The sequence below is a fragment of the Uranotaenia lowii genome, chromosome 1 (genome assembly GCF_029784155.1).
Source record: "Uranotaenia lowii strain MFRU-FL chromosome 1, ASM2978415v1, whole genome shotgun sequence".
NCBI classification, from domain to species: domain Eukaryota; kingdom Metazoa; phylum Arthropoda; class Insecta; order Diptera; family Culicidae; genus Uranotaenia; species Uranotaenia lowii.
This window is the reverse complement of record NC_073691.1, coordinates 138,821,770-138,841,684: the sequence shown is the minus strand read 5'-3', so window position 1 is coordinate 138,841,684 and position 19,915 is coordinate 138,821,770. Positions and strand designations below refer to the sequence as shown.

General features: G+C 34.9%; 1 protein-coding gene across 5 annotated transcripts in view; it reads right to left on the bottom strand.

The window, feature by feature from the left end:
- The window catches only part of LOC129740271 (Y+L amino acid transporter 2), a 65,528-nt gene extending 46,252 nt beyond the window's left edge, over positions 1–19,276 (bottom strand). The window contains exons 1-3 of one of the 5 annotated variants that reach the window (XM_055731879.1): positions 19,152–19,276; positions 9,441–9,937; positions 5,483–5,678 (exon numbers count right to left, since the gene is read on the bottom strand). In XM_055731879.1, the coding sequence (XP_055587854.1) occupies positions 5,483–5,678; positions 9,441–9,631 (387 nt within the window). In that variant the 5' untranslated portion in view covers positions 9,632–9,937; positions 19,152–19,276. The other 4 variants (XM_055731878.1, XM_055731882.1, XM_055731881.1 and 1 more) reach the window with 4 other exon arrangements.
- Positions 19,277–19,915: the final 639 nt, after the last annotated feature.

Sequence of the window (19,915 nt, the reverse complement as noted above, 5' to 3'; positions counted from 1 at the left end):
AGCTAGGAGATGATTTTTTTTTAGGCCGGCCAAATAAAACTAAGTTTTAATTGATATTTAATAAAACTCGATCGTCAATCGTACTATTTGAATCTTTCAAAGAAAGATGGCCAACATAGGGAAATTGGCGATCTCCGGTTGTGGGGACGAGACCAAATCTGCTTAACCTTTCTGACCTGATGGGACGGATATCGCGTACTCCGTAATCGTTGATCCACTTCACGAACTTTTCCGACCACGACAGAAGGATGGTCAAATTAGATTTATTGACATCATTTGCGGGACATTATAAATCTCAACCAGCGGCCCTCAGATAGGGCTCATCGAGGATTCAAACTGTCCGATATATTGTGGCCTCAGACTCACCGTAGTGGCGTTGCTAGACTACGGGGGTCGCCCACATGCGCGAACCCCAAGATGAATCCTCGACTAACTAAAGAAACCGAGTTCAGACGACTTTGAATTAGATTGATTAATTTTGGGGTGTTAGAGTAATTGTTTAGTTTAATAAAATTAAATTTTTTTTTGCTTTTCTAGAATAATTTTCGATTTGTATTTATTTAGTTCTTTTGGCATGTTGTTACATGTTATTTGATTTATTAATTTAAAAAAAAACTTGTCGTCTTTTTTTTTTCTCTGAATCGGGGGTAAATGTAACATGTAAATATGTCCCATTAATTTAATTTGTATATAAAGAGCGTAGATGGTCTGGGGGGAAATAAGGGGCGGTTAATAATGGCTTGAAAACCTCTGGCAGAGAACTGCTTGGGCGTAAAAGAAAAGAGTTTGCGTTCACTATGGAGTTTGCGAACTCCGAAATAAGGCGGAAAACCCCGGAAACGAGGAGCGAAAGGGTTGAAAGGCTCTCTTGCTTGTGAGTCGTTGAGGAAGCCAGACGTGTCGATCCAAGCGAAGTCGGTCGGTTTATTCGAAAACGAGGAAAAAGTCCCTTCGGTTCTGTATTGGCGTTCCGCCCTGTATTCCGCGATCCGTGGTGCCTCTAAAAAGCAAGGATTGGTCGGGGTTTTAGTTCGGCCGTGGTCTCCAGTGCCGTGGGAGACAAACCACTAAAAAGCGTTTGCGCACGTGTCGTGTGGCCAGAAAGGAGAAGAACGGCCCGTAGTGAGATAAGTGGAACCTCCAAAGAAAAAAATCTTCGGTTCACAGTGCCTCAACCACAATCGAGGTGGCCAAAAAAACCCGCTCCCAAACACCTCCAGGCCAACAGTTGCCCCAAATTAGGCGTAGGAGCCCCTGAGACGGAGTTAAGCCGGTAAGTCTTATTAGACCCCCTTCAAAGGTGTAAAACCTATATATTACAGGCATCAGCCGCTTCAAATAAAGAATTTACAAAACAAAAGAATGCGAGAAGTTTTTTTTAAATTGCACGAAGAGCCTTTAAAGCTTTTGATTAGGAATATGAATGGACAAATTTGACTTTGAATAAATTTCACGCTTCGAGATTTCATTAAGTAAGAATCAAAGCATGGAAAAGTGGGGCCAAACAGACAACTTTACGTTGCTGTCTCGTTAATTACCACCCCAATTACAGCCCACAGAAAGAGGATCCTCTTTCAAACTTTGCTTTATCATCAAAGAAAATGGCTAGCAAGCAGCATTATGTAGATTGTATCAAAATACCTATGTATTTATGGTAGACACATGGACTATATTCTTGTATACGCATGAAACATAAAATGAAAATATTTACATGAAATGAATATTGTCATAGTAGATCATTCTATTTAGTTGCCTAGTAAAAGTAGTTCGTTTTTGCGAGAGCACTTTGTGAAGGACGTGCCAATTTCCTAGTAGCATCAACATTATAAAAAAAGTTCTGTTTCTGGATAATAGACAACGATTTGCTGGGACATGTGTCATTATTTTTGTTGGTGCTTCTAATCATAGAGTTCACAAATAGGCCGAAGACGATGGCGTTTGTTTCCAACTGTGTGTGCTGTAGAGAAGCTGACAATCATAACCATGGCCTTTGGGTAAACCCGCATGTAATTGGGTTATGAAAACTTTTCTCCAAGTGAAGCTCAAGCCGGTTTCAGTAATGAACTCTTCTCTAATTTGATATTTGCTTAGTTGGCGTACAAACTAAGTAATTGAAAACAAAAACTAAATACTTACAACTTGTAATATAAACTTTTTACGATAACAAATTAATACATTAACATGAGTATAACTTCAATGTTATTAATTTTACTTTATTTTACAAAATTAACACTAAAAGCTAAAAGCTAACAATTTTGTGGAATTTGATCTGGTGGTTTCTGAGAAACAGAATGCCGAATATTGGTCTTTTCCGGGTTAGATTCCTTCGCGGTCATTAATATGTTAATCAAATTCAGCTGAATGTACCGTAGTAAGCTCGAACGTTATGAATTTTGACATGGGGGAAGAAGGAGGTATGCTCATCGTTATGTATCGATTTTTTTTCTTTGAAATTTTTACTAATCGATGCTGGTTTTAATCCTTTCCGGTGCTCTAAATTAAGCATCAATCAATGCTTATGTGCTTTGGCCTAATAACACTGTAGAGCTTACATAGTGCAAAAAAGCATTGAAGCAAGCTTGTGTGATGCCAATTTAATGCTTAGAAAATATAGCATTTGTTATTCTGATTTACAGCTATATTGCATTCAAAAGCATTGTGCAAAGCTGATAAAATGCTAGTTGCATTTTAAAAGAATGGTATAATTCTAATATGATGCATCATACACGGAGAAAAATTGAGTGGTCATCCCAAAGACGCTGTCATGATAATTTTACCATTTCAGCGCTATAGTATTTTCAACCACGAAAAGTTTAACATCGATTTTGTGAAAGTGCGCATGAAACAATATTGAAATTACTATGTACCTGGTAATTTTCGATAACTCTCAATGTTTGTTGTCGAAAATACTATGGTCATGATAATTTCATCATAATTTCTATCACAACTATCGTCCGCATAGTAATTTTGACATTGTGGCACCAATTCATATCAACAAAATACTACGCACATGGTACTTTTGAGAACAAAACATATTTGACTCAAAAACATCAGTGCGTATGATAATTATACTATGGTAAACATTCTTGTTGTTTACACTAATTCAGGATCATTAATCATCAAACCCGTTTGTAAAAAAAAACTAATTTTGAGCTGCTTTATAGTTACATAACTTTGAAAATCATTTCAGAACATCGGGACAACACACTAACATTGACCGACGTGTGTCGGAAGTGTGAATTTTCATGTTTCAAATAATGTCATAATGCATGCATGCCAATAAAAAAACAAACATACATAGTAATTTTACTATTTAAATCAAGCTCCTCGCTCCTCCTAATTTTTATCATAACACAAACTATAGTTTCATCATGAAACATATTAATTTTACTAGGGACGAAGTAAAACAATGCATCATTTCATTGACAATTTTACTAAAACGCAGTCGAATTTACTATGCGCAGCCAAATTGAGCACATTGTAAAATAGCTATGCGTAAGGTTTTATAAACAACAAAACATATTTGACTCAAAAATATTGTCGCCTGTTGTTCGTTTAAACCACGGATTTAGGAATTTTACCATGCTATTTTTTTGTGTGTAGCACTGTTGTAAGGCAAAATTGCCCTTGATGTGCTGATATAGTGTAATTTAGCACTTGAATGTTGGTATGAAGCTATAAAAATGCAAAACTTTTGTGGTTATGGTTACTTGTCGTTCGTTTTTTGGTTTAAAAAAATGTTTCTTAGCTTCATGATGTAGACATTAACTTCAGCTTTCATATGCATAAAGCAAATATTTATTGGACGTGTAATATATGAACTACAGCAGTTTTCCTGAGGAATGTTTTTTCGGATTTTTTTTCTTTCATGCTGAATAACGAGAAAACTTTAAGCTTTAGCTATATATAATGTTCTAAACATATTTTACTGACATTAGGTTTCTAGTGATATAAGTTTCATTGTAATCGGTTAAATATAAAAAAAAGTAATGACGATTTTAGCTTGGAGTGTCAAATTGACACTCCTAGTGCTGATTAGGGTAATGAAATCTAAAGCGGATGAGGGTTAAATAATGTTTTGTTAACACTTTTTACTAACCTTCGAAAAACGAAATTTAAAAAACATGAGGGGGAGGATTCTTATAGCGTTATGATTTGTGACATGTAAATAAAAAAATATTGAGGAAATCAACTTAACCTCATTTTCATTAGTATTTTAAATTTAAATGAAAAAAAAAACTGTTCTCAGTTTGTGATAATCTCAAAACTAAGAAAGAATAAGAGATTTTTAAAATATCAAAGAAGGTAGGAGAAGTAAGCAAGTAAGCATTAATTTTTATAGATGTTGGAAAGAAAGAAAGAGTATTTCCCTAGAAAATGTATCAAGTATGAAAATCATATTCAGTATTTAGATTTGTAATTCAGAATTCCATTTACAACTCTTCTTAACACTTTCAAAGTTATAACTCATTACATATGTTAAACAATAAAATTTTGTGGTGTCTTTCTTTAATTCAGTTTTAATTTGTGTTCTGAACATTAAATACAACGGTTACATCTCGCCGTACCATATATTAATGTGCCAGCACTAAATTTCACTTTGGAAGTCCGGACTTGTTTGTTTCTTTATTCAATCACTTCCGACAAATACAAGAGAAATACCTACTAGATAGCCGGAAGAATGTGTTTTGTTGCCAGTTCACCAGCGACGTTTCTAAAAATTTTATTAAAATCCACAATTAAGTGAAAATTAACTGGGAACTACATTCACACTGTGAATTTCAAAGTATTGGATTGAAAGCTGAATAGCTTCTATTTAGAAGATAAGGGTTGAGCTCCAATCAACTTTTCCACCCTGTAATAAAGCATGGATTTCAACGGACACTCTGGGTTGGGACCAGTATCTTGTCGACATATTCAAGAGCATTCACTGAAATTCACATTCTGCCACTGTGTACCTATTCTTGTCCAGAAAGGCCATTTTAGGCAAATGGCTAACAGATACACGCAACATTCAAGAAAACTCGCAACGTGATGACGAGGACATGGGCAGTCACCCTAAATGCTGTGATACCTATGTGGGAGGAAATAAAAGAGGCAGCATGAAATGAGCATTCGGGTTGGACTTTTGCACGTGATAGGCGAGATTAAATGGACAGTCGTATCGAGAATGAATAAACATTTACAAGCAATGGAATTATCTCAACCCATGGGGTCCTGCGTCCTTGCAATGCAACCGACCAGATCGTCAGCGCTTGAAATTGATTTAAGCCCATCCGTATTTATGACTTTCGATGGGACTGGTCGAAAAATCGAGTTTCAGTTTTGATACTATTTAATTTCAAATCAACTGATAATTTATAAATAAGTAGGATGAAACAGGAGAAATGTGCATAAAATCATTTTTTTTTCTTCTTAGAATAAAAAATAGTTAAAATGCTTGTTTAAAAGTTAAAATGCTCTGGTAGTAAATTCTTCTAACCTGCGTGGTAGGTCGAATGATGAGAAGTGCCATCCAAAGCCGGAGAAATCCAACAAGTGGCCCGAACGCAACAAGTAGATAGGCGTAGTCGCCCCCGGATCGAGTGATGCATGTTCCTAGTTCGGCGTAGCACAGAGCTCCAAGGGTTGAGAGAACGCCGCTCAGGGTCCAAATGACGAGTGAAGAGCCAATAGATCTAGTTGAATGGAATAGAAATTTGGAAAACGTGTTAGATGGTCATGTTCACGAATTATAAACAGAAGAATATGAAACAGTCTGTTTAGAATGGAATACGAATATCTGAGTTCAAATGGAATGAATTCGGACAAAAATACGACAAATTGTTGCCTTCGAAATCTGTTACCTATGAAAAATTTCTTCCTCAAAAACAAACACATGTTTATAGAATCTCCGCGAAACTTATAACTGGAAAAAATACATTGATATGTTTGCTGCATTCTGATTAAATTCATAAAATTCTATGAATGAAGATCAATTTAAGTACAAGAAAAACGAATTAACACGTTCGTCGTAACTATAAAATATGTCCAACTTTAGAAAGCAAAAACATCAACTGTAGATATTGTTTCGGCTTCTACTAAAGAATAGTGAGGAATGTGGTAAAAAACACATCACGGCAATGTTATTCAAACCGTGTGGAGCACATCTCTGAGATTTCCCCTTTTTTGACAGATTTAAGCTTTTTTCCTCAGATTTAAGCTTTCATCTCCTATGCTCTCAAGGCAAAAAAAACTTAAATCTGAGGAAGAAAAAAGCTTAAAAACGAGATTCTATATTTCATACTATAAACTACTGTTTATCTAAATCAAAGGTTTTTTTTGTTAAAGTTTTTCATTTCCTGGAGCTTAACCTTCAAAATAACTCAAAATTTTCTTTTTTTATCGAAGTTATGACAAGTTTAGCAATTTTTTCACCTCCTGTAAGAAAATAGCATTATTAACTTTTAAACACTCTATCACAGTTTTCGCTTAATGGCACGATTCCGGATCCTGAAAACTAACTAAAACGGAGTATTAACTTTGAGAAACCTTTGAATGTGCCATGGAAGGATCACGGTCGTTTTTGAAGACGTTTTTTTTTGTATATTTGGCCGTTTATTGTGCCAATCGTTATGTTCCACTGGCAAGACGATATAAATGGTGATGTGAGTTAGATTCTCACTTCCAAACGTCTCTCTTTTTTATTTTCCTGTTTTAGGAAGAATTATTCAATAGGAAAAAAATCCCAAATAATGTTTTTTTGTCTCCCTTGTGGTCATGCTTAATTTTGGTAGGGAGCTCGAGCCAGTAGTGCTTCTTCAAACATATCTTTGACACAGCGCATTTTCGGCACAGAGATTTGCTAAATAGGCATTGAATTTTTGCAACCTCTTCTATGGGTGTAGGCTAGACTGCCCCAAATTTGTATGGGAAATTCAAAACCTGTAAAATGTTATGCGCCGCAGGTTAAAATTGATCCTAGGCCTAGTGCAAGATCTCATGCCAAATTTGGGCCAGATCGGATCACGGGAAGGGGTCGCTCAACGAGCCTGAAGTTTGTACGGGATTTTGAGACATTTTGTTCGGGAGAAACTTGAAAAACCAGTTTTTCATGCATAACTTTGGCCCCCTTCGGCCGATTTCTTTTAAAAACGGGGTTTCTTGAAGCTCAAAGCATGACAAATATTTCACCCAAAGACTGAAATTTGATTCCAAATAAGATAAAATAGTTATCAGGCATCAAAACTGGACTAACTTTTTTAAGGGTGGTATTCATCATTGTTAATCAGTCGGCGCGTTCGAACATTTCAACGCATTATTAACCGTGATGAATACCGCCTTTGAAAATGTTAAGCCATTTTTGAAGCCTAATAACTATTTTATTTTAACTCGAATTGATTTGTAGTCTCTGGATAAAATATTTGTCATAGTTTGGGCTTTAAGAAAACCCGTTTTTATAAGAAATCGGCCGAAGGAAACCAAAGCTATTGATAAAACACTGGTTTTTCATGTTTCTCCCGAACAAAATGTCTCAAAATCCCATACAAACTTCAGGCTTGTTGAGCGACCCCTTCCCGTGATTCGATCTGGCCCAAATTTGACATGAGATCTTACACTAAGCCTAGGATCAATTTAAGCACCTAACTTTTCCAAAAGTCGGGTCATTTGGGGCACTCTAGTGTAGGCGAGCGGGGCGCTCAATGAGTTTGTTTACAAACATAAAAATATTTGCTCAGCTGCTCTACAGTTTGTTGGTAAACAAACTCCATGAAGCCTTATCCTCTTGTCCACACTCGGCAACTTGATGTGCGATTCCGGTTGATGAGACTTGTTTGTGTTTACATTTTGGTTGCTGAAAGTCTCCCATACTTGTCGGGAGACTTGAGACATGCATCTCGTTGTCTAGTTCAAAATGTAAACAACCGAAATCGCAGTTCAAGTTGCCGAGTGTGGACTATGCTTGAGTTCTGCAGTTGGAAAACCAAAATGGCCAACATGGCTGAATCGGAATTTGACATACGGTAACACCTCCTATATCTACACACCTTGGTAACGACACAATTTAATATGAACCTAAAGCCTAGTCCACACTAGGCAACTTGAACTGCGATTTCGGTTGCTGAGACTTGTTTTTGTTTACATTTGCATCTCATCTCGTCTCAAATCTCCCGACAAGTATGGGAAACCTTCGGCAACCAGGATGTAAACATAAACAAGTCTCAGCAACCAAAATCGCTTAACACAGGGGATGGTAATCTGGTTCTTCTTTCGAGCAAGAATCTTTTTCTTTTTTCTATCCATCGGCAGTGAAGATTATGGAGTTTTCCTCTCAAAGTAGGTGGTACAGAGTTGAAAAATTCAAATCCTCAACCAATGAGGAACCAGAATGATTGTGTTAGTGTGCAATAATTCACAATTCTCTAGGATTTGACATCTTGTCCGTTCCTTGACAGCCAAATGTCAGGTTTGTTAAGGGCCCACAAAATCGTGGCCCGTAATTTTGATGGTTGTCAAATTCGATGACAAAAATAAGGATGCCATCTCCCCGACCTAACATGGTATGAACAAACAAACACAAGGGAACATTTACTTTGAATCTGCTCCAAAATAGAGATATTCATGTCAATCGAATTTTTGACTCTCGAAACAGCTCGAAAATAACAAAAGCAATTGCTAGTGTTTTTTTCATATCTCTTAAATCATAAGGTTTAGAATATTACATCCAGCCCGAGAAAACAGAAACGGAAAAATATACCAGCTACAAACTTAACACTATTGATTGCTCCTCGGAAATGAAATTAACGCTCAACCCTTGCCAGCAGAGTGTCAAATGAGGCAGAAGCCACACATCGTGTGAAGTGAATGGAACCCTCAGTACCTACCCGTTCTGGGGAAATTGATCGAATGGAAGAGGCGTTTCATCTATTTTCTCCACTAAGTACCTACCCTATTAAGCAAACTTGATTTTCGACCTTTAATTTAAACTGTATGAACGGTTTCAAAATTACGTAATTAAGTTATCCAACTGCCAAAAAATTAAGTTTTTTTTTTATAATTTTGACAAAGTTCACAAAATATCGAGCAGAACAGTCTTCAAATTATTATGCAATATGCACATCACTAAAAAATCTTTCCAATTGTGAAGGAAACAATTTTTACCAACAGTTGTAGCATTTGTAAGATGATACTATGTATAGACAAAATCAATTTCAATTGATAGAGTGGTCATGATAGAATAATTTAAATTTGATTCTGCAGTTTTGTAAAATTTTTGAATGAGTAGGATTATGTAACTTTTTGTGTTAACCGAGCGCTTACTACAGGTATTCTAAAAATAAAACAGCTGATGACTGTTAAAAGTAAAATTTCAAACGATATGATAATTATCGATAGGATTGCAATCCAGTCCAATATACATTTGCATAACCGTTTAACGATAATCTCAGCACTGAGCTTACCTGGTATAGAAGAACACACCGGTTGGTGCAACGAAAATGCCAGAACCAATGATGGTACCGACGATGATAGTTATTCCATTGATCAGAGTGATCTTACGTTTCAGTACGACTTTCTCCCCTTCGCTTCCAGCAACGGTTCGATCCGTTTCGCGGACGTTTTCAGCCAACTGATTATCTACTTCGTTGGCCATGTTACCAGAAACTTTTAGTTAACACAGTCACATGTACTTTAACAAATCGGCACCGGAGCTTTGGAGAGCTTTCCCGCTATAATTTTGCACTACGGGCGCTATCGCCGAAGAAGTTTCCTTCGTAAAATAATTACCACAATAACTGTCGCGGCACGTTTCAACTCGGTAATCCGGCACAGATTTATTTTTTATCCAAGGAATGCTCAGTTTTGGTTTACGCACTCTTCGTTTCACGGTCAAGTCTTGTCTTCCTGCTCTTCTTGTCTGACGGGCGCAAAATGCTTCGAAATACTGTCTTTCCCAAAACTATAAATAAAAAAGTAAAAATGTTTTCACATGACAATGGTTTTACGCTCCATATTTTTACGCATACGGGAGTCAAATCATGCTATTGGGAATTGCAACAACAGCAAAAAAAAACTGTTCAAACCACCTCTGACGTTACTTTTAAGTGTTCACAACCTCCTAACGGTTTGGTTTCTTGTTGATATTTCTTCCCACAACCGAACGCGTCAACGCTTCACTTATCACTAACTGCGAAATCGACGTTCTGCTCTTTGCTTGCGTTCATCCCGCGTTTCGATTCAATATGTCCCGAGGGAGGGTAGAAAACAAACATTGTTAAAGCTTCCGTCCGCTCGCTCCGTCATAACCGAATAGGGTGGGTGGATTTTCCAACCCTGACCAATCGTACCCCGCACATCTACGAAAAATTACTAGGTTATTTCCATAGTTTTTGTATTTGCTGTTTGGAGGGAACTACATGCAACAGGCTGTGGGGTTCGCTTGGGAAGTTATACCAATAACTTCACTCTAGTGTGAGAGAAAAGCGGAAAATCTCTTGGACTTTGCTCATTCGTGTTGTATACAACACTCTTTTTCTCACCACAATGAATTAGTGTATGTGGAAAATTATTCCTAGAGCGTACTTAGTACTTAGGTTAGAAATTTTCTTTAATTTGAAAATTGAACAGGCAAATGACACATTTCACGCGCTTGTACCGCAAGTGATTTTCATTCGTTCGAGAACCAAATAACCTCAAACGTCAATAATTTTGATAATTCTAATCAAATAAAACCAACGGAAAAAAATTTACAGTTTTGTATGATTTTGAATAGGGTTGAAGCAATAGTTATTGTACAGGTCCAAGATATTGAACACTAGTGAAACACAAACCAATTTAAACAATAATATACGGTAGAAAATTTAAACAAAAATCGTAGTGCCACTGAAGCATTTTCTACCTCTGTTAAAATTATTTTCAAGAATTTTGGACTCTTAAATTCACAGTTAGCGAAACTAGAATATATGTTCAAATTTCGAATTGGGTTTTCGACTGGATGAAGAAAATAACCGTTTTTTGATTGGGATAAAAGAATGGATGAAAAACAAATAAAATTTTATTATAACGTCCTTGATAGTTTTCAAGTAAGTCTTTACATATGATTTCTGGAATAGTGGCAGCCTTTATTATAAGTAATTTTTTTGAATTTTTACAAAATTAAGTGTTTAACCATTGGATCACCAAAAATGCCAATGTTTTAATTATTGAACGTTCAATCTTGCAATACTCGTTTCGTAATACTCGTGACCGACCCTAATTTTGCGCAGTCCCAAACTCTGCGCCTTTTCATATTCAAACAGAAATATTTCAAGATGTGATGAACAAAATATCCATGAAACAAGCTGAATCTCTTCAGTTACTGTTTATCTTCAAAATATTTCAAAATATTTTGAGGTTTTTCAAAGAAATTTTAAAGACAATTTTCCAGTTTTTTAGTAAAGTTTAATTAAATCTGTTAAGTGCAATCGTTAAATGAAACGTCTGTGGTTGCTTTAAGTGCAAAGTTATTGGAAATATCTAGTGCTTTCATAGTTATTCGGGTTTCAATTTTGTGTGATTTGGTTTCCGGATGACGTTCTAATATCAAATGCTAGAAAGACTTCGAAGATTCAAAATAACGTCAGATGGCGCTAAAAGGGCTTTCAATGAGGTTGTGGTCCTTGATATCGATAACCGTTAGCGCCACTTTCTAAAAATGTGTGAAGTTGCCAACTAGAATCCAAATTACGATTCATTCAAATCGTCGTGCGACATCGTTTTGAAAGTGGAACCTGTGATATGGAAAAGTGATTTGCAAGTTATGAAATGGAACGTGTAATAGGGAGAAAATGGAATTTAGCTCATTTAGCTTTGGTTGATATGGTTGAAGCGAGAGGGCAGGAAAGGGGCGGGTCTTAATTAGTGTTGTGATGACGGGAAAAACATTTGAGAGTGAGAACCAGATGGCACTAGTTAGCGATCGACTATCGCTACAATCGGGTTTTCATCGATATCATGTTGCCGGATTACGAAAAGTGAAAGGAATAGCAAGATAAGTACATCGTTCATCATCATATTTTGGGTCTATTTTTGTAAAATCTTTTGTACTTCTGTACATAGGAGATCATTGTCTCGGTGCTTTTCCCATTCCCCATTGTAGAAAAATCTTGACTGAAACTCTCGAGCTGGAATCGATCAACAATTTATCGATGAATCAGGTGTTGATAAGATAGAGTTGCCATTTGCTTCGTATTTTTTTTGCACACATTCTTCGCAGTCCCGTTTTTCATTCGACATTTCTTCTAGGTACTTAATAAATTAAAGTTTTATTAGGTTTAGATATCTAGTTATCCAAATCAAATAAAATTTGCTTGCTTTTTAAATGAGTCATGAGCAGGAGTTAAAACATCACCAAAAATTATTCACAATTTGTTTTGATTCATTAGACTTGTTTGTTTCCCAGTTTAATATTTTCTTAATTTTATTTTATGTATATCTATTAACGTCAATTCTAATTGAGCGATTGAAGCATTAAAAATTAAGATATTTCGTCGATACCACCAAATCTGCATGTCTCAACCCACGCGGTCTTTGGTTTCCGTTTCTAAATAATAATTAGGGAATTCAAAAATTGAGTATTTTTATTAAACCAAAGCAAATAACTGAACTAAACCTGACGAAGATAAATAAAATTTAATCCGCTTCCATATTTAAGTAATCATAAATTGAGAATTTAGAGCTGTTACACTCAGAAGAAAAGGATACCTTAGAAAATTTTTTTGGACAAAAATATTAAAAACTTATTCCTGGAAAATAAGTATTTTGCGTCGATAAATTATGGAATGGTAGATAATAAGTTTGCATGACTTATGAACATAATATGAAAAACAAAAATAAACAAAATTTGAAGAATTGAATATGCATGGATTTTAGGTTTGAATGGTAACCAGCATATTATAATGTATTTTGAAGCTTTATAACTATGAGTATAGTGAATGATATGGAAAGTAAATTTAAATTTTTATGACTTCTTAGTTTTATACTAGTTGGTTCATTTTTTCTTCTCTGTAATAGCGGAATCAACATGAGGCAAAGAATAGATTCGTATTGATGAATTTCCAAAAGCGACCTTTATCAATTAAAATAACGTGGTTCCAGTTATTTAACAACACTTAAAGATAACGAATTTTTAATCATAACTATACTCTCTTCTTTCTGAAAAGTCGTTTTTGAAAATACATTAATATAACAGGAATAACAGCTAGGAAAATAAGTTAGCTTGAAGACGGTTTTTAAAAAAAAAATGCTTTATTAACGATGATTGAATTATTGATTTTAATCACTGCCTCATAGATAGAAATAGGAGTTTCCTTAGGAAATACCTAGGAGCATAGCATAGAAGGTGTAGGAAAACACGATCGCACCATGAACCAACATGGATCCTGATCAATAACCTCTCCTCTACTAACACAACCCTTTCCTTGGATATTTGAATATAGATTCGCAGACGTACAGACGGTTTCTATAGCTGGCGATATTGACTTACCTTTGTGTCTGAATTTTTCAAAACTAGTTTTTGGATTATATAGATATGAAAGGTTGTTGATTGAACCTAAAAAGTATCACACTAACATTCCTTCCTGTTTCCCCCATTGACTACTAGGACGTGGCCGGCGCCGTTATTGATCATTTTCAAAGGGAGAGCATGAGTTTTGTGCATTGTGAATGAACTGCTAGTCCCAAGCACCATTCTTTTGGCCCTTGCACAAAACTGATGGCCTCGATCAATCACGGAGTAGCAACCATTGGCGAGGTAGAACTTGTTCTGCTTAGCCACGCCAGCGATCATAGAATTGGAAATGCGTAAGTTGTGCAAAGCTTAATCAAATATGTTATCAGAAGTCTATTTTAAATGTTGGTGTTTAAAAATATTCACACAGCATTTCGAGTTCAATGATTTAAGGTGGATATGAGTAGTCAAATAAGCTAAGCTAAGCTAAGCTAAGCTAAAATATTTCAAAATATTTTGAAATATGATGAATTGTTCGCGAGAAATGAAAAAAATCAAAATAAAATAAATGTAGGAAGCAAACGATGAAAAATGGTCGTCGTTTCGTTAGCAGTACAGCTCAAGTGTTAGGAAAACTAAAAGATCAAATGAAACAGTGTTAAACAGAATTTTCTCATTGGAAATGCCTTTACGTGAAAGATAAAATCATTTTTTTTGCTAAAAAATTTGAGAAAAAAAAATGGTTTTTCAAATCAAAACAATGATTTTACCAATGCGCAGAATTCGACACCATTTGTTTACTTATGTTCCTAATGCGCAGAATTAAAAGCGCCGAAAAGAACTGATGTTAAAGCTGCAAGGAATGTAATGCAAGGAGTAAGGAGACTTTTAATTACAGTTACAGTTTTCTAATAAGTTTTTTGAAGATTGGGTATCCGTAAAGTTGTTGGGAGTTTCTTAAGAATCCCTTCAAATCTATGAATATGTTTTGTCGACAAAAAAAAAGAAAATCTTGATTTGCGTTCTCTCTCATGTTCGCGTGTCAATCATTCAGTCTCAACTGTTAGACTGTTCCAACGTACAGAAACAGTTCCGGTGGGCCAAAGAACTCGAGTCTACTGATTACCTCTCCGACACCTTACCAGTAGGCCGAATCGTCAGTTGAAACAAGTCAAGCTGTAGCTCTATTATCAAGTTGATTTCATCGAGTCGAATTCGCTGCTAAATTTCCAGGCAGAAAACGCTCATCGTGCCTCGATTAATGGTGCTTATACTGCCCCAGGGAGGTTGTCGTTTAATTTTGTGCAAAAAATTTGCATAGTGCTTTACAAAAGTTTGGGCTCACCCCTTAGTATGGTGTATCGGCAAAAAGTTTGGGATCATGCGAAATATTCAATTCAATTTCGTGCGTATCTTTGTCTCCGAACAACGTATCGCTAATTTGATAAGTTATCTTTAATGCTCATTGTTTTTTCCCTTTTTGGATATTTAGTGAAAATGTTTTTTCAGACTAACTTCGTTAAAACTTAAGCAAAAGTTGGATCATTTTCTGATAATGTTCACCAAATAGTCGGTATGTTCAATAAATAACTGCAAACTTGTTTCGACCATAACTTTATTATTTTACGAGTTATTGCAGATCAGTTTGGCTCTATGCTTGATGGATCAACATATCTCGATTCTTTTTAGAAGTTAAAAATACTAGAGCCTTTAAGTGTTAAATTGCCTTTGGGGCCGTTCAGATTCCACGTGGACAGAAAATTAAATGTTAATCCCCTTCTTCCTCTCCGTGCACAAGTGTGGACATTAGGCAACCCCTACCCCCCTCCCCCAGATGTCCATCTGGACAAATACGATTTTTTTTGCCTACATCTAAAACTACATTTCCATTTCTTGGTTCATTTTTCATTGCAAGCTCCGATTTTTACAGAATGCATCTCAATTTGAGATTCTCAAAAGCCCATATTTATTTCTGAATTAAAGATATCGAAACTGTCTAGGCAATTTAAATTAAAAAAATACATTTAAATTTCAGAGAAAAAATTTAAAATAATTTTTTATTTTAGAACGTTTTTGAAAAAAAAATCAGCTTTGACCTAGCAAAAATGATCGATTTTGATTTATTGATATAAAACTATTCTTCATAGTTCAAACTATATTTTTATTAATTTGGGAACCGAAGTTATTCATGAAAAACTGGATTTTCATGTTCCTCCCGAACAAAACGTCTCAAAATCCCATACAAACTTTAGGTTCGTTGAGCGACCCCTTCCCGTGATCCGATCTGGCCCAAACTTGGCATGAATCCTTGTACTAGTCCTAGGATCAATTTAAGCCTGCAGCGCTTAACTTTTTCAAATGTCGGGTCATTTGGGGCACTCTAATGTCCATGCTATTTATTTTCAGAATCTTCGTTTCACGGAATACTTGAAAAGGGCCAATAGTCGGTATTCGGCCGATCGCACTATTCGGTACATCTCTAATGATATCTATTCAATTTTCGAAAAATACTGAAAATACTACTTCTGAAACCAGAGGTGATGGATGAAATCTGAAATCAAGTTCAGAAATTTATTTCCAAAATCAGTTTTTAAAGGATAGGCTCCAAAAACTGTTTTAATTTTTACCAGGTGAGAGAAAACTTTTTCGTCATACCCAACTTTTTTCTCGGAAACAAGGCAATCGCTCAAGTTGAACATTCGGAAGACATTTTTCTTATTTTTGACCTACAAGGCTGGATTTCAGGATTCACACCAATTATATCGCCGATACTGTTTTTAACTCATCTACACAAAAATATTTAAAATTTTGAGCAGAGATCCAGCTTAATAATTTAGGTTTAAAATCCACTCTGAATCTGAAAGTTATTTTGGTTATTTCAATTGCAATTGATTATGAATTTTCACTGCAATATTGAAATAGTATTAAATTTCAGAAATTAGCTCTTTATTCAATTTGTTTTTATTTAATTTAAACCTTATAAAAAAAGTTTGAAAATATTGAAAGCATGAAGATAAAATATGACTTTTCTCTTTTTTCATAGATAATTCGATGCAAAATAGTTACTTTTTCTTTGGATTGTTTCAAAAAAGTTAAAAATCTATTACACCAAAAAAAAATAAAGACATTTTTTCTAGGGGATTTTTCACGTAAATTATAATTTTGCTGCACAATATCGATTCTACGTGTGTTTTTAGTAAACACAGTGTGTTTCGGAAGCCCTGGTAGTAACGACTTTACTTCCACATAATTGTTGCATGAATTTCACGTAAAGTCTAAGTGAATGATTTAAATCCGTTTTGTGCGTTTGTCTTAAGCGTGTGGTTGTAAATTCTTATTAGAAAAGGGAATTGTCAGCCAACTGATTTCGTTAGCTAATGTAAAGTTTTTGTGTCTAATGGAACTGTGGATTCAGCTTTGTCTTTTTGGTAAGTGATAATGATGCTTGTGATAATCATGAATTTATTTTCGTTTTTCACCCCCTTTTAGCAATGGACACAAAAACCAAGCGAGCTGCAAGAATTGAAGGAAAAGTGATAAAATTGGTGTGAAAATAAATGTTATTCTCAATTAAATTTGGTTTTATTTTTTATCATAATAAACAAAATGAAAATACAAAGTAAAAACAACATTAATTTAATTTCTATGCTAAAAATATTCCCAATAGCTTTTACAAATACACGGCGTAGAACGTACTAAAAATTCACGTAAATTGTGGGTGAGTTCCATGAAGCACGAATTCTTATAAAGACGCGTTTAGACATTTTTTTTCGTAGCGTTTACGTGAAAATCATTTGGATAAAAATTATGTAGTTTTTCACGTAGCCGCTACGTGCAGATTATTTTGGGTGTTTGAGAGCTTGAAATTTAAGAAAAAACAAAAAAAATGAAGTTCCAAAAGCTTTATACCCAAGAAATGATTTTGATGATTTTATTTTAGAATTAAATTTATATTTAAAAATTAAAGAATTTAAACAAAAATTAATAATAATTCGATTCTTTCGAACAACGTATTGAACATCTAAGATTCGCAGATTGTTTTATTATTTTCTCTATTTCTCTCTAATTTCAAATTACAAACCAACAAGTGTATAAACCTACAAAATACAAGTCTCCCCATCCTCCACTATGTTTCTCAAAATAAACGTTTTTAGCCAGATATTTACGATTTGATTTTTTAAAAATTTAACTATTTTAGTGATGCAACGAACGATAATTGATAATTTTGAAGATTTTCATATTTTTCAAGGACATGTAAAAGTTGAACTATGGTGAAAACCGTTTGCACTTGCCCCGGTGTACCTTAAATCAAGTTATTTTTTATCTAAAAATTCAATAAAATCAAAAGGTGAAATAACTGCTATCTTCCAAAATTTTTTTTTTGGTCTTGTAATTTTTTGGATATTTGATTTTTTCTTCGAAATTTACATAAAATCCTTATAACTTTATTTATTCCCCCTTCGGGTTTTTGGACATTTTGAAGGGTGACAAAGAAGAAATTGATATTTGTTCCAGCCTTATTAGCCCAAAATACGCTGGATTGCAAAGATGGTGTTCAATATAAAGTGTTCTTGTTGTTAAATTCATTGATAGAAAAATGTAAATTTTGACAAAAGTCATACTGGTGCTTGGAATTTCACTACAAATCATCACTTTTCTATATCTGCTAATGCTCGGAATCAACTCCTTTCTTTCGGGAGCCATTAAAAGCTCATCAGATCATGATCCAGATTGCGAGAATGGCGAAATTTTAACCGAAAAAATTCCTTTCTATTTTTTCAGGAATAAGAATTCATGAGAATTTTCTCACCAATTAAGATATTATTTAGTTTATTATCACAAATTCGGACGGATCTTCGAACTATTGTGCTTAAAACCCGAAATCACTGCTTCAAACCGAGAAACAACAATATTGTCATTGGATTTTCTACTAGTCGCATTACAAAACACCCTGGCATCAGCTTTGTGGCGTTTTCCAAAGCGCTCAGTATGTCAGGTCTGCGCTTGTCGCCTCAGTATAACAGCACCCTACTAACATTTTATTACTTCAATGCTTTGAACCCTTGTTCCCCCTCTATATGCTCAGAACAATTAAAGGGAAAAAAAACAACTGAGACAAGAGCAGATGCTTCCCTTGAGCTTGGGACGTTTGGTTTGGAACTCTGAATGAAATTGGAAACTTCTGACTTTCAAAACTATTGATGGATGTGTTTGCTGCGTTAAAAAGTATTCTAGAATTGATGCACCATGAATGAAACTTCTATTCTAAGCTCACATTTGTATAGATAGATATATGCAAAAAATGACAAATTTAACATTTGGAGTATGTTTGTTACGATTAAGCTTCAGTTTCATCAGAAAACACGTGCAGTTTATATACGGTGCGTTAGAGGAAGAAAAAGTTTATAAACGTCGTCGGCGCCAAGAAGTAAACGACCGGTTTGTTCTACCTATTTTACCGTATCCACCAACACATCACAACCAAGAAAAAAGAATCACTTATTTGGCAATGCAGCTTGAAAATGTTTATGCTACTTTCGTTAGCCGAAACGATTCTTGAATGAGAAAGTTATCCAAATCACTAGTTTCACTCCCGACTCTTTTTCTACCGGCATTGATGGTTATTGTCAGTGGATTGAACCGGAAATTTATTCTAAAGAACAATTAATCGAATAAACACCAATACCGGTGATAGTTCCGCGGAATACACCCATATGCAGAAATCGGAAAAATCGCGTGTTTATCGATCCGAGACGATTTCGCGAACGAGTCACGCTTGGCAAAAGATTACCCGTAGACTGACTGTTCGTACATTGGACTGATCTTACCCAAAAATGTCTGGAATGGAAGGGGTCAGAGGCGCTGGCGCGGGGCCCTGATGAGAGAAGTGCCCCAGAAAACGGGAGAATCTTCCCTCAAAGCTCAGGGTGGCCAGAGAGTTTCCATTTTCAAATTCCCGGTTTTTCCGTAATAGATATTTTATGATTTTTAATAACATCCCCCGTTTTAATAACATAAATAAATTTGAACATCGTTTTTTACCAAAGAAGTTGATATTTATGTATATAAATATTTTTTGGGATATTTGATAGAAAATAAAATATTAATAAACTGAACTGCAAAGCTTCAAGAAAATAAATTTAGTTGAAAATACTTCTAGTATTATCACTCTTTGACAACACCTTCGCTTTTTTTAAATTATTCGTATAGGTATTTAAATCGGCTCAAATCTTTTAGTATTACGAAGCCATAATTCCTTTTCTTCCATCAATCGCTTAAATCTACTTCAAAGATTTATTTTTAGCATTATTTTTCATTTGGTTTGGTCAATTATTGGATTTATGTAGTCTGGTCTAAGTATTTAGACTTCATTATTACAAAACTAATATAGCCAAAAAGAAGAAGAAAAAAGGATAAGATACTTAAACGCGGAGATCGATAGATTTAAGA